The sequence below is a fragment of the Haliotis rufescens genome, unplaced genomic scaffold (genome assembly GCF_023055435.1).
Source record: "Haliotis rufescens isolate VD_foot unplaced genomic scaffold, xgHalRufe1.0.p SCAF_20, whole genome shotgun sequence".
Classification (NCBI taxonomy): Eukaryota; Metazoa; Mollusca; class Gastropoda; order Lepetellida; family Haliotidae; genus Haliotis; species Haliotis rufescens.
In genome coordinates, this window is record NW_025963891.1 from 7,361,050 (window position 1) to 7,375,022 (window position 13,973).

At 40.1% G+C, this 13,973-nt stretch overlaps 1 protein-coding gene across 1 annotated transcript; it reads left to right on the plus strand.

Moving 5' to 3' along the window:
* The first annotated feature begins 7,488 nt into the window (after positions 1 to 7,488).
* Positions 7,489 to 12,227, plus strand: LOC124133090. The gene is made up of 2 exons (XM_046497339.2): positions 7,489 to 7,597; positions 10,162 to 12,227. Exon 2 carries the CDS (start codon positions 10,167 to 10,169, stop codon positions 11,604 to 11,606), a length of 1,440 nt encoding a protein of 479 aa, XP_046353295.2. The 5' UTR covers positions 7,489 to 7,597; positions 10,162 to 10,166; the 3' UTR covers positions 11,607 to 12,227.
* Positions 12,228 to 13,973: the final 1,746 nt, after the last annotated feature.

Sequence of the window (13,973 nt, forward strand, 5' to 3'; positions counted from 1 at the left end):
TAAAAGAAACCATTGCGCCCTTTGTATGTAAACGTAAGGAATCCATATCCATTGTTTGTTTGTTTGTCTGTTGTTTAACGCCACACTGAGCAATATTCCAGCTGTGTGAAAGCGGTCTGTAAATAATCGAGTCTAGACTAGATAATCCAGTGATTGACATCACGAGCATCGATCTACGCAATTGGGATACCATGACATGCATCAACGAGTCAGCGAGTCAGCGAGACTTCTAGCCTGGATCTTCACAGGTCGAATCCATATGAAAGCCTACAGTTAGTGATCATATATTGGGTTTAACGCTGCTTTTATGAAAAAAGGGTGTGAGTGGTGGGTGGTGAGTGGTGGGTGTGGTCACCTGTGGCCCAGTCGTCTAAGGTGCCGCAATTCGCAGTATACTGTGTCTGTGTGGGGTATTCATGTTAAACTGCGGCATGGTATCTCAGTAGGCTAGAACTATAAATCGGCATCAGTCCGGACTAGTACAAGCAGCCATACAATCACGTGCAAGCACGTACGTCGCTATATAAGTGCAATAATCTTGGACGCAACGTTAAGCCTCATTTAATGTCACTTATCCAGGGATGCCTACGGACCACAATATTGAAATAATTATATTGAATTTGACGATCAACCATATAAATTGAAAAGATCATTCTGGATCTGTTTTCCATCTACTATATGTGAAATACAGGACGTTATATCTACCGCAAACAAACACTGCCAAAACTACATCAGTCCCTGGTATTTTGTTATTGCAGTAAAATCCAATGTCACACGATGGTTCCTGTGCGATCCATATGGCCAAGAGTAACTCGGCGACAGACAACAGAACACGCTAGCATCAGTTATATAACTGACAATCGATCATCTCCACACACGCATTCTATAACAGTCTACATTTACAACCCATAACAACACAAGTACTTCTGGAATGAGAGTTATCTCCCTTACACCAGTACTCCCTCTCAGATCACACCCTATGATACACGCATTCAAGACATTAATTCATTTCCAACACAAGTACATGTTAAATAAGATAATATGTACATTCAGTAGAATGTCTATAAGTCCCATCAGCTGATGCAATCTGTAGCATTTACTTATACATTTAAGATATATTTACAAACTTTACGACCCGGTAGTGCGGAAGATCCGAGGTTCGAACCCCGGCCGCGTCATACCAAAAGACGTTTAAAGATGGTACTTGTTGTTACCCTGTCTGGCGCTCTGCATGAAGATGCTGAAACAAGGACTGGTCGGCTCGGAGTCAGTCTACTGTGTCTGAGTGGGGTATTCATGTTAAACTGCGGCATGGTATCTCAGTGGGCTAGAACTATAAATCGGCATCAGTCCGGACTAGTACCAGCAACCACACAAACACGTGCAAGCACGTCGCTATATAAGTGCAAGAGTCGTTAAAGCCCATTTCACCTCACCTCACCACCAGTAGCACATAGGAGGATATCATCCAACATAACCACACTGTCAGCTGGGTTGGAAACGCTAGCATGAGAACTACAAGCCCACAGGATCAGTCTCTACCTGGTTAGCGACTTTATCAACCACAGTGTCACTAACAGTCTCTAAATGTTCAGGACGATCAGAATATACTTAACATACTCTAATGATACTCTCACTCGTGTAAGGCGTCCAAACGCATTTTCTTGATGAACACTTTTTATACCTACAGGAGAACTGCAGTGCGCAGTTTTATTTCAATATTTAGATTTTCTGACAAATACAGTTTTGTTGCAGTTTTTGACTGAAATTACTTCTTTTACTTAGACATCTGTGTGACCTTTAACTTAAAAACTACTGCATGGATTCATTTCAAAGAGAGGGAATAGTTTCCATACTAATAGAAGACGTGAGTGTAAAGTTTGAATTCAATATTAGGATTTTTTTTTAAATACAGCTGTTTTCATTTTTTACTTTAATTATTTTTTTACTTCCACAATTGTGCAACTTATAACTTAAAAAACTGGATTCTTTCCAATTGGGGGTACAGTTTCTGTACCAATAGGAGAGGTGCAGTGCAAAGTTTGATTTCGGTTTTCTTAGAAAATATTGCTTTTTCATCTTTTGAACTTAGATATATATTGGAGGCCAAGTCGGGGGTATTAGTGAGTCTTCCTCACTTTTTGTCTTGTTATAGTTGTCTTATTTATTATTATTGAAGTCAGTTCTTAGTTATACACAAGACAGCCAGCCATGAACCGTGACCAGGGAACCTATCTGCCGGGTGTTTGGGACTTATTGCTTTGATCTTTGTCGGTGCCTATCATCTAGCCGGCTTCCATTTGCTGTTCCTATTCTTTTACCTATCCGTGCTAATCACCCCCGATGTTGCAGGTTAAAATAAATCCCCAGACTCAGTTAACTCAAGAGTCATTTGAGCCCAAGCTCAGATGAATCCCCTTAGGCCCAAACGACTCCCCCGCCCCGTAGGTCAGATAACTCCCAAGGCTCAAATCCCCCCCCCCCCCCCCCCCCCCAATTTGTTTTGAAGAATACAAATGTTTTTTTGTGGAGCAGTCTGTGAATGTCGTACACAAATAATATATTTTCGATGATACAGCACAGTATTTTCGCTGATTGCATCCATTTTTTTACATATTGTGAAATTACCAGTTTTTGTGCATAATATGATTTTATGTGATAAATTTGAAGGACAATATTGCCATTTCGTTTAGACTTTTTAAATACTGTTACACATCAGCAACTTTATTTTCTTACATAATAGCTGGATATGATGTGATATTGAGGCTTTACTGCAATATTTGTTTAACTTTGTATTTGCATTCATTTTTATGTTTGATTTATGAACTTGGTATTTCTTATAATACTGCACCTGATGTTTGATTGTAATGTGTGTAATATTATTTAGAAAGATAATGATATTGGCACTATGACTTGTTTGAAAATCTTATTTCTTCATGTAAAACGTTGATATGCATGCACGATCATTCACAAAATTATTGGAAATCTATATTGTTTAATACATATGAAAATCGGATTTAGAAAATGGGGAGTAGTTTCAGCCTGATACTCTAGAATCGGATATAGAATAGGCGGAGTAGTTTGAGTCTGATATCAAAGAATTGGATATAGAATGGGTGGAGTAGTTTGAGCCTGATACTTAAGAATTGGATACAGAATAGGCGGAGTAGTTTGAGTCTGATACTCAAGAATTGGATATAGAATGGGTGGAGTAGTTTGAGTCTGATACTCAAGAATTGGATACAGAACAGGCGGAGTAGTTTGAGCCTGATACTCAAGAATTGGATATAGAATAGGCGGAGTAGTTTGAGCCTGATACTCAAGAATTGGATACAGAATGGGCGGAGTAGTTTGAGCCTGATACTCAAGAATTGGATATAGAATAGGCGGAGTAGTTTGAGCCTGATACTCAAGAATCGGATATAGAATAGGCGGAGTAGTTTGAGTCTGATACTCAAGAATTGGATATAGAATAGGTGGAGTAGTTTGAGTCTGATACTCAAGAATTGGATACAGAATAGGCGGAGTAGTTTGAGTCTGATATCAAAGAATTGGATACAGAATAGGCGGAGTAGTTTGAGTCTCATATCAAAGAATTGGATACAGAATGGGCGGAGCAGTTTGAGCCTGATACTCAAGAATTGGATACAGAATAGGCTGAGTAGTTTGAGTCTGATATCACAGAATTGGATATAGAATAGGCGGAGCAGTTTGAGCCTATTGGATGTACGACACAGGGAGCATTCTGAAAATAAATTATATGTTAAGAAAAGTATATTGATTTTTAGAGCAGCACCTGGATTTTTTTCCAAGTAAAGTTAAATATAAATCTGTAATAAAATAACTTGTACTCAAACATCTGACACACAATAATGGGAATTGTTCTTAACCTGACATTTCAGAATAGAAAATGAGGAAGAGTCAAGGGGGGTCATTTAGGCCCAGTAGGGGAGTTTTGAGCCTAGCTAGGGGAGTCATTTGAGACTAGTCCGCATATGACTCTAGAGTCCAATTTAGGGGGAGTCGTTTGAGCCTACTACACCGGCCTCCCATTTGCCCAGTTAGTGATAATTTAGTCCTGCCTTCCAGTTGTCCATAACAATCAGCGCTAATTACTGTAAAGTGTTGGCTTTCAGTGTCTATTGCTAATCACCTTTCAGCACCAATTATCTTTTGACTTCCTTTGTTAAGTTTCCAACTTTTGTTAACTTTTTTTATTTTCGTTGTTTTTACATGTACATATATATGCTCTCTGCCTCATAGCATCCATTCACCGATGAAGGAGTAGGCATATACTCCGAAACGTTGTGTTCCTCATAATAAAGAAGTTGTCATCCATACATGCTCTTCCTTAATTGTTTTCTTAACATTAATAAATGTGTGAAATAATGTGTAACGCCGCTTTCAACAGTATTAACCAATAATGGCAAAATTGCAATTCCAACGGATCCTGGAGCCGGTGTAGGAGGCCAAACCTAGTCCCCGACTTGGGCCTTGGATGAGATCACTCTAGAGTTACTTGGGCCTTGGATGAGATCACTCTAGAGTGACTTGGGCCTTGGATGAGATCACTCTAGAGTGACTTGGGCCTTGGATGGGATCACTATAGAGTGACTTGGGCATTGGATGAGATCACTCTAGAGTGACTTGGGCCTTGGATGAGATCACTCTAGAGTGACTTGGGTTTTGGATGAGATCACTATAGAGTGACTTGGGCCTTGGATGAGATCACTATAGAGTGACTTGGGCCTTGGATGAGATCACTCTAGAGTGACTTGGGCCTTGGATGAGATCACTCTAGAGTGACGTGGGCCTTGGATGAGATCACTCTAGGGTGACGTGGGCCTTGGATGAGATCACTCTAGAGTGACTTGGGCCTTGGATGAGATCACTCAAGAGTGAGTTGGGCCAAGGCTGACTTCACTCGAGAGTGTTTTGAGCTTTGGCTCAGATAACTATCCCAAGGCTCAGAGCGCTCCACCCTCGGAGGCCCATATGATTGTATGTCCTTGTATATCTGTGTATAAATTTATAAATGTATTTGGGGCGTATGTGGTTGGTGTTTTAGGGTGTGCGTGTTGCTTGAATAACACATGTGCCCTAGCCCTAGGTCATTGTGTTTTAGGGCGTGCGTGTTGCTTGAATTACACATGTGCCCTAGCCCTAGGTCATTGTGTTTTAGGGCGTGCGTGTTGCTTGAATTACACATGTGCCCTAGCCCTAGGTCTTTGTGTTTTAGGGTGTGCGTGTTGCTTGAATTACACATGTGCCCTAGCCCTAGGTCATTGTGTTTTAGGGCGTGCGTGTTGCTTGAAAAGCACATGTGCCCTAGCCCTAGGTCAATGTGTTTTAGGGTGTGCGTGTTGCTTGAATAACACATGTGCCCTAGCCCTACGTCATTGTGTTTTCTCAGCCCTGTAAAAAAGTCACAACTTCGAGGACTACATATTCATTTGTCCACTCTTTTTAAACTTAAGAAAAAAACCGAATAGTTTTACATTAGAAATATCTAAATTCGGACTGATAAAACATATTTGATAGCACAGACACATCCTTTTGATACAGTCGGAAATGAACAATGGACTGCATTTAAAGATTTCTTCGAGATTTCTTATGATTACGGAAAAGGTTGTGTCCTGTATAATTAAGGAATTGTATAAAATCTTGTCGAACCAGATATATTTTTGCTTCTTTTTTTATGGTTTATAGATTATTATATTAATATTTTATTTCCACATGGAAATAATTTTATGACATGTGGTACCTTTCCTAGAGTGTGTGTATATATTGATGGTTTATAATAATTGTTGTTATACATCTACTAAGAATCTTGAAATTCCATTTATCAATCCGTACCAAGTGACGAAACAACAATACTTTTCAACGTAGACCCCGAACTTGAAGTGAATTTCGGTATAACAAAACAAATGATTACTTTTGACGAGCTAAATATACGAAAACAAGGACCCTCGGACCCGGCCCCTTGGGCGGTCTGACCTCAGGGGTCCTCGGGCCTTGTTTTTGCATATTAAACTCGTCAAGGGTAATTATTTTTATAATAAAAGTGCATGTTCCCTTCAAACATACACAGGAAGACTTTAAAAAGTGAAACAAATTCGTGTGCATAATTGGAATCCCCCATGTCTCCGTGTTCAGAAACTGTTCCAGATATCAACACGTACATGTACATACATTTTACACATAGTATATTGAAAAGGTCCCAGCTTGCAATCGAGAAATCTAAGAGCCCAGGGTTTCGGCACAGCTTTGTGCATTCATTTGAGTCAAAGGCGCCCAATTGAATCTGTTTCGTTGGAAAATCGAAAGTGACTATTTTCCAGCACCGACGGTTGATAGTTTTGCAAGGATGGTTGTTTTCGACGTGAGTAATGGTCGATAACAACATCTGGTAAAAAAAATGCTTGTATACGTAGGTTTTATTTGTCATGGATTTTGATACTGACCTTGCCACAACAGGTAAGCTAATGTGGTTTCAAAAATATATTTTTCAGGAAACAATAGTATTATGAAAAAAAAATAAAAAAATTTATTCTCAAAAAGAGGGACCAGGAGAAATATGACCTACATATATTTTATATGAGTATAATAGTTGTATGCATAGTCTATGCATAGTCCAATCAAACGAAACGAAATCGAAATCCGGTCAGTAAACTGTCGTGTAGATTTCGGTCGATTGCAGGATTTGCAAAGCATGTACACCGCCAACTCCTTGTCAACAAATATTTTCCAAATCTTTTCATGTTTTTAATCAAGGTGCTCGCGCAGTTCCGCCAAGATTGACAAGAAATCAGCGACACCAAGCCCTTGGACGATTGCAAGCTGGACAAACCGCCCGGCAAGTAGCCAATGCATTTCAAGTCCACGTAAGGACCATATACAGGCTCCAGCAACGGTACCAGACCACCAACACTACAGATGACCGACCACGTAGTGGAAGACCAAGGGTAACCACCCGACGTCAGGATCGTCAGATTGTGCCTCAACATCTTCAAGATCGCTTTGTTACTGCTGCGGAAACTGTTCGACAGACCATGGGGACACAACAGCGACACAATAGTGCGGACACCGTGCGTCGACGATTGACGAGCAGACACCTCCACTGTCACAGGCCATGTCATATCTCTCCCGCTTTTGGACGCGATCGTTCGGCCATTGCTTTTATCTACGTTTCCCAGTTGCACCTATGGGGAATAAATCACTAGACATCTCCCTCTCGAAAATAACGTCGTCCAATTTACGACGACGTCAAGTTGCGAGCGCATGTTCGAATCTCCAGAAATGACGTCATGCTAGAACGATGTTTTATCGTGAAATATACCACTCTTCGTTCTTCATTGTTCTTTGCGATATATCGCGTAGCTATCGTATATTGTAGTATAAGTACTAGCAGTATGAATGGTCAGGGCGCCCCGCAACTAATCTAATAGATATGCAATCAATACACAACACCTGGTTGCATTATTAAACCTCAACAGTACATACAGTTTACATCCCACAGATGGTCTGTGTATCTGGTTATATGGAGTCGGGTAGTAGGTCGTTAAATCTGCAAATAAAGACTTCACTCTGGTTTAAGGTAAGATTGTTTTATTTTCGTTGTTAAACTCTTGTTGGCATCACGTTGTATGGGTAACTAAACTGCCGGAAGTATACAGCCATGTTTGATGGTGGCTAAAATGAAACAAAAAGAAATGGTTATTAGAGGGGAATGTATTTGATACGACTATCATGGGTGATATTATACGAATAACGAGTATCTCACAACACGTAAGCCTTGTAAGTTATGTTTTGATTAAGCTTGTAATTTGTTGGCCAAATCGGATTTTCATTTCTGTACTTTGTTTTGACTGGCAGTTTACCATATACACAAATACTGACTACTTCTCTGTTTTCTATGTCCTCGAAGCATCATTGACATGGAAGCATGTATGTACATATATTATTAAGGTAGTTGACGTGTTCCTTGAGATGTCAAGTGATAGAAAATCATTGTATTACATATCATTTTACCTTAATGTGTAATTCCAACGAAAACATACGGCACCTCTACCTTCCTAAACTGTATTGTTATAATCGGAATTAGTATAAATTTTGACCACTTTTGTCTTCGAACAACGCAATGTTCCTGACAAATCTATGTAATATTAATGTCAAAGTTATGAAATAAGACGAAGTTTTGCAAATACTGGAATAATATGATGTAACTTAAATTCATGTACCCTTGTAATAGTATATGTATATGAATATTCTATGTATATGGACCAGTGGCTTTCATACGAATACCGACTTGACAGTATGTGTAAGAACACATACACAAAGCAGTCACGTATAAGTTCTCGTAAATATACTCTCACGTCTCATGATAATAAGTGAGGACCACTTGATGAAGCATTTAGAGCATTGAAATTAGGTATGTTAATATTTCAAAAAAGCTAAAATGTTCATTTTTCAGTTAGTTTGTCGTACATGCAAATACCTTACAGTCCATTGTTTTTACGCCAACTTCTTTTGCTACTTGCCAGATGCCAGATGCCTGATGCTTTTGACTTTTACCATAATATGCTCCCGCGTTTTATCAGGTGAACAATTGACTTAGGTTTGCATGTGTTTGGGATAGCTGCCACCGGTGGGACAGGATATGCTCAGTTTTTCGCGAGCACTTGTTATCATCACTATTTGATATTGATTCATAAACGCATGCTCATGATGTTGTCGGAATACTAAAATCGACTCAGCTTTTGGAAGAGATTCTTTTAATCATCTACATAAAACCTATTGTATTCAACATTGTAAAATGTACAATACACAGCAGATGTCCGAGCCAATCTACTGGAACATCATACTGTGTTCAGTTATGGAACATCTGTCATAAATGACACACAACCCGCACTGACATCTGAACAGTAGTTAACGTGCTATTGGTAACACATAGGACCGCCTCCGTAGTCTAGTGGTAGAGCGTCCGCCCGGAGAGCGGAAGGTCCGGGGTTGGATCCCCGACCGCGTCATTCCAAAAGACGTTAAAAGATGGTACTTGTTGTTACCCTATCTGGCGCTCGACATTAAGGGGCTAAAACAAGGACTGGTCGGCTCGGAGTCAGTATACCATGTCTGAGTGGTGTATTCATGTTAAACTGCGGCATGGTATCTCAGTGGGCTAGCACTATAAAGTTGGCATCAGTCCAGACTACACGCAGACAAACACATACACACGTACATGCACGTCGCTATACAAGTGCAATAATCTTGGACGCGACGTTAAACCCCATTTGACCTCACCCCATAAAACACAGAACTGTGAATTGTGTCCATCACTTGAATATCCATATCTTACGTATCTCAAAGCTACAGGTGTTCACTTGTGTATAACCTGAAACCTGAAATAGATTTAAAGTAATTCGCTGTGTCGGTCATAATTAACAATGTTGATATCCAATTGTTTAAAGCAATATTTTAACATGCTGTAAACATTAAAAAACTATCTGATTTGTCTATACACGTTTTCATTCTGCCCCCTGAGATTGAGCAGCCTTCTCGGCTTTTCGGTAACACTTCTGCCAAATTAATTCTCTTACAATCGAAATAAAAACGCCAAAACAATATCCATTATCGTAAGAAATCGTAGTGATATCAGCAATCACAAACATAATAATAGGCTATGTATATTGCACATATTTCCACACCACTTAGGTGCATGCTCAAAGCACTGTTATTACCCCAGTCACTGGATCAGTGTGCACTCAAGAATCATTCTCAGCTTCCTGGGGAGTATACAACCCAAGCTGCCCTCTTGAAGGCTAACAACCACATTGCCATTTCATCCTACCAGGTACCATTCACTGCTGGGTGAACAGAGGCACATTTCGAACAATGTTTCTTGCCCAATGAGACGCCACATGTGTTACATGTGCTTCAGTATGGGACAGGACCTAGAAACTCTCAGGAGTCAAGCTGCCGAAACGCGGTCACCCATCAAAGGACTCTCCGCGCACGACGTTACTTTGTAAACTGTGCTCTGTGCACAGGCCCGCGTGCCACCACGTGCATACAACAAGCGACGTCCTATATATCGATCTACAATGTCCTGGAGGTTATTGAGTTATTACAATGTGTCAATATATTCTCCTTTCTGTATTTCAGTAAACATGGGTGGATTCATTAGAAGAATAACGAAAAGGTTCCTTCTGCTGAATATTGTGGGCTTGTGTGTATTAGGATCACTGATTATTGTGCAATACCAACGCATTTCGTCCAAGCAGATAAAACACGTTGGCGATGTCCTCCACAACATGGGAGCCAAATGGCACCAAGATTACAAACATTGGAAATCATTCAAAAATAAAAGTTTAATCACAATCCAGACCCTAACTCAAGCTAATGGCACAGCTGGGATGCATGCCTATGCGAATGTAAATGACAAATGTGTCATTAAATCAAACAAACAACAAGAGGTCCATCTTTTACACACCAATCTGGATAAATCAGATCTTCGATTTATGGGAATGAAGAGGAGACTTGAAGTTGTTGCTGAGACACCCTCCAGCCATAGAAGATTAGACGTATCTGATCGTCATACCAGACAAAGTGGGGCTCACTTAAGGGCTCAATGGTCTCACAGTACCTTTGTGGAAGGTCTTCCATTCAAACTCCCTACCACTGAACAAATACCGGGACTTTTCAACTTCTCCATATTGAAGGAAGAGGAAGAGAGGCATCCTCTTATCAATCTGCATCAGTATCAGTTCACCTTGAACTCTGACCTCTGTCTGAGAGGTCACGTATATCTCTTAACCATTGTTCATTCGGCCTTGGGTCATTACAAGTTTCGACGTCGAATCCGAGAAACCTTTGGAAGCATTCGTAAAGCGGGGAATAAGACTGTCGTTCTTGTATTCTCTGTCGGAGTTTCCGATAATGCAGCACTCCAAAAGAATATTACCAGAGAAGCTAACGAATTTAAAGACATAATTCAAGGTAATTTCATTGATGTTTATCGAAATCTGAGCATCAAACACATAATGGGTTATCACTGGATGCTGAATCATTGTCCGCAAGCAGCCTTTGTATTGAAGATGGATGATGATATGTTTATGAACCCATATGTAGTTGTCAACTATCTCACTCATCTGAAGGAAACGACTGATCAGTTGATATGCACCATATTTAAAGGGTTTGTGCCAAATAGGAAATCAAGTAAAAAATATTATGTTCCCAGAACAATGTATCCCTTTGATATGTGGCCTGATTTCTGTCAAGGATTTGCTTACATTGTGTCCGTGGATGTTTTATCAAAGCTTTACAATGCCTCCTCTGTGGCGCGTTTTGTTGCTATGGATGACGTGTACGTGACGGGGATACTTAGATCCATCACTGACGTAAAGGCCACTGACTTTAGAACCCTTAAGCACTACTGCCCTGGAGACGGAAAGATCTCAGTTTCTAGATTAAACAGTGTTGGCGTCGTGCTATCCTATACTTCTCATTTAAAGTATGTGTTTAAAAAGTGGGATCTGATTGGCATGTACACCAATGGTTTTCACCATTTGTCTGCGGATGTGAAAAGTAGTTTGATTAACTTCTGTTAGTGAATAAATGTTTAGGGGACATGGGTGATCCAGTGGGCCAAGGAGTGGTTCGTTGTGCAGAGTTGCATCCCTTAGTCGTACAAGGATCCGCTTGTTGTGATTGTAATTGAGTCATCAAGGTAACTGAAATTAACCACAATAGTAATCGTCTGCGATCTGCGTTACTTCTGACGTTTCCACCATGGCCCCATTTAGCTGGCATGCTGTGATATAAGTGAAATACTGTTAAGCAGCGTCACTCGTTAACCTAGCCAACTCACTTACCCTTAAGTTTGTACGTGCCAGGACAATATGTAAATGTGTGTCTGACCTGAAGGTTTAAGGCGAAGAAGGTGTTTCGCTTGTGAGATTTTAAGTTTAACGAATGTAGACTTCTGCAAAGTCGACACGAAAGAACTTCGATGGAAGCAACATTTATCATTAAAAATAATCCGTTTATGATTTGGAATATTTGTGTTTTATACAATGCATTATTACGCACGTGTACGTATAAATTTAACGCAGTGTGAATTTGGTGACGTTTCGTTGAAAGAAAAACCCAAGCAGATAGATAAAAATATGTTTTGCTTAATTAAGGATGTATCTTTTCTCATTATAGCACATCCATATGGGCAAGATATACTTGAGTGAGTGAGTGAGTTAATATTTAAAGTCACATCGGCAATATTTCAGCCATATTGATATACTTGAGAGGAGGGGGTGTCGCATTCATATTGAGTCGCATTTTTGGCTAGGGACCAGCGGTCGCATTCTTTTGGAGACGCATTAATTTCACGTTTTACGGTATTTATCTGACTGAGAAAAGTACTCAGGTTGGCTCAATACAATTTGCAATGTTGCCAGGGACGTCATATCTGACACGCCATCAACGAAGTGTAAGTTCGGATTGTTGTGTATGACGTTGGGGCAGGAAACTCGGTGTCCTCAGAACTAAACATGGAATTCTTGAATGGCTTTGTAAAATACGAATATAAAGAATGTTAGATGCCGAGTTTCACCGCGCTGGGGCTTTAATCACTTCAATAGTGAGGCACCGGACCATGGGATCATGGAGCTCTAACCTTTACATAATTATCAGTACACATTACAACAATCGTCGAAGTAAACGTAACTGTGGTCTAATACATTCATTGGTAGGTGACCAACAATTTAATATTCATGGAGACCCTGGGACCATTTTAGAGACAGGATATTTATAGTGTCACTGTTTCAGATGCCAAATGGTCATTCCTAACTGAACATTAATTTGGAACAATTTGTGACGCAGGAAGCCATGAACCGTTCTCAGGAACCTATCTGCCTAGTGCTTGGGATTTATTGCTTTGATCATTGTCGTTGCTAATTATCCAGCTGGATTCCATTGTCATTTCCATTCTATTATCTATCAGTGCTAATTACCCCCGGCCTCCCGCTTGCCTATTGTGAATGTCCTATTACCAATCGGGGTCACCTCACGGGTGCCCCAGTCGTCTAAGGCGCCGCGATTCGCTGTGCAGAGTTGCGTCCCTTGAAACCTATGATTGCGGGTTCGAATCCCGGTTCGCCCCGATTATGTTTCTAGGTTTGTCAGCACCATACCCGCGCTCGTTGGTTTCTCCGAAGTGGTAAACATCTTAAACCTGCATCACTTCGGGCTTTCCTCCCACGTTAAGCTGACACGCCGTGAAATAACTGGAATAATGTTAAAAGCGGCGTTAAATCCAACTCACTCACTCACTATTACCAATCAGTACTGTTAAGTGTTGGCTTCCATTTGTCCTTTGCTAATTACCTATCAGCTCAAATTATCTGTTGGCTTATAGCATTTATTCACCTAATGAAGGAGTAAGTATATATTCCAAAACGCTGTGTTCCTCATAATAAAAAAGATGACATCCATAAATTCTCTTCCTTGTGTGTATAACTTCTAAATGCCTTTCAAAGACTTGAAAATTACCGTATTCTCCTAAATCCAAAAGACAATATTTACATGTACATAAATTTACGTCTTGAAATCGTTCATCAGCAAATGCTGACCTCAACACATTGGTGAAGTATTAAATACTAGTGATATCCAAGGTCTCTTAAAAAGTCATTTGAATCTTTTGAACTTTAAACCTTGTATGAATTTTCATTTCGAACAGCATGAATCAATCTTGTGAAGGACGCTGATACGGCGACAGCTTTTCATTATTAAAATCCTGTGGATTCTTCGCAGCAGTGCAGTTTAGGAGGGGGCGGCATGCTATAGTATTGACAAATGTGATGTTGCGCGCTGTCTAACTATTACTAAATCAAGACCTTGACATGGTGGGATGTTCGAACAATATATTTACTTCGAGAAACAATTAGAAGCAGTTCTACTTTCTCTAATAGGAGTGGCATGTG

Coding starts and splice junctions, on each gene's coding strand:
- LOC124133090 (XM_046497339.2), top strand. CDS start 10,167: ATGGGTGGATTCATTAGAAGAATAACGAAAAGGTTCCTTCTGCTGAAT.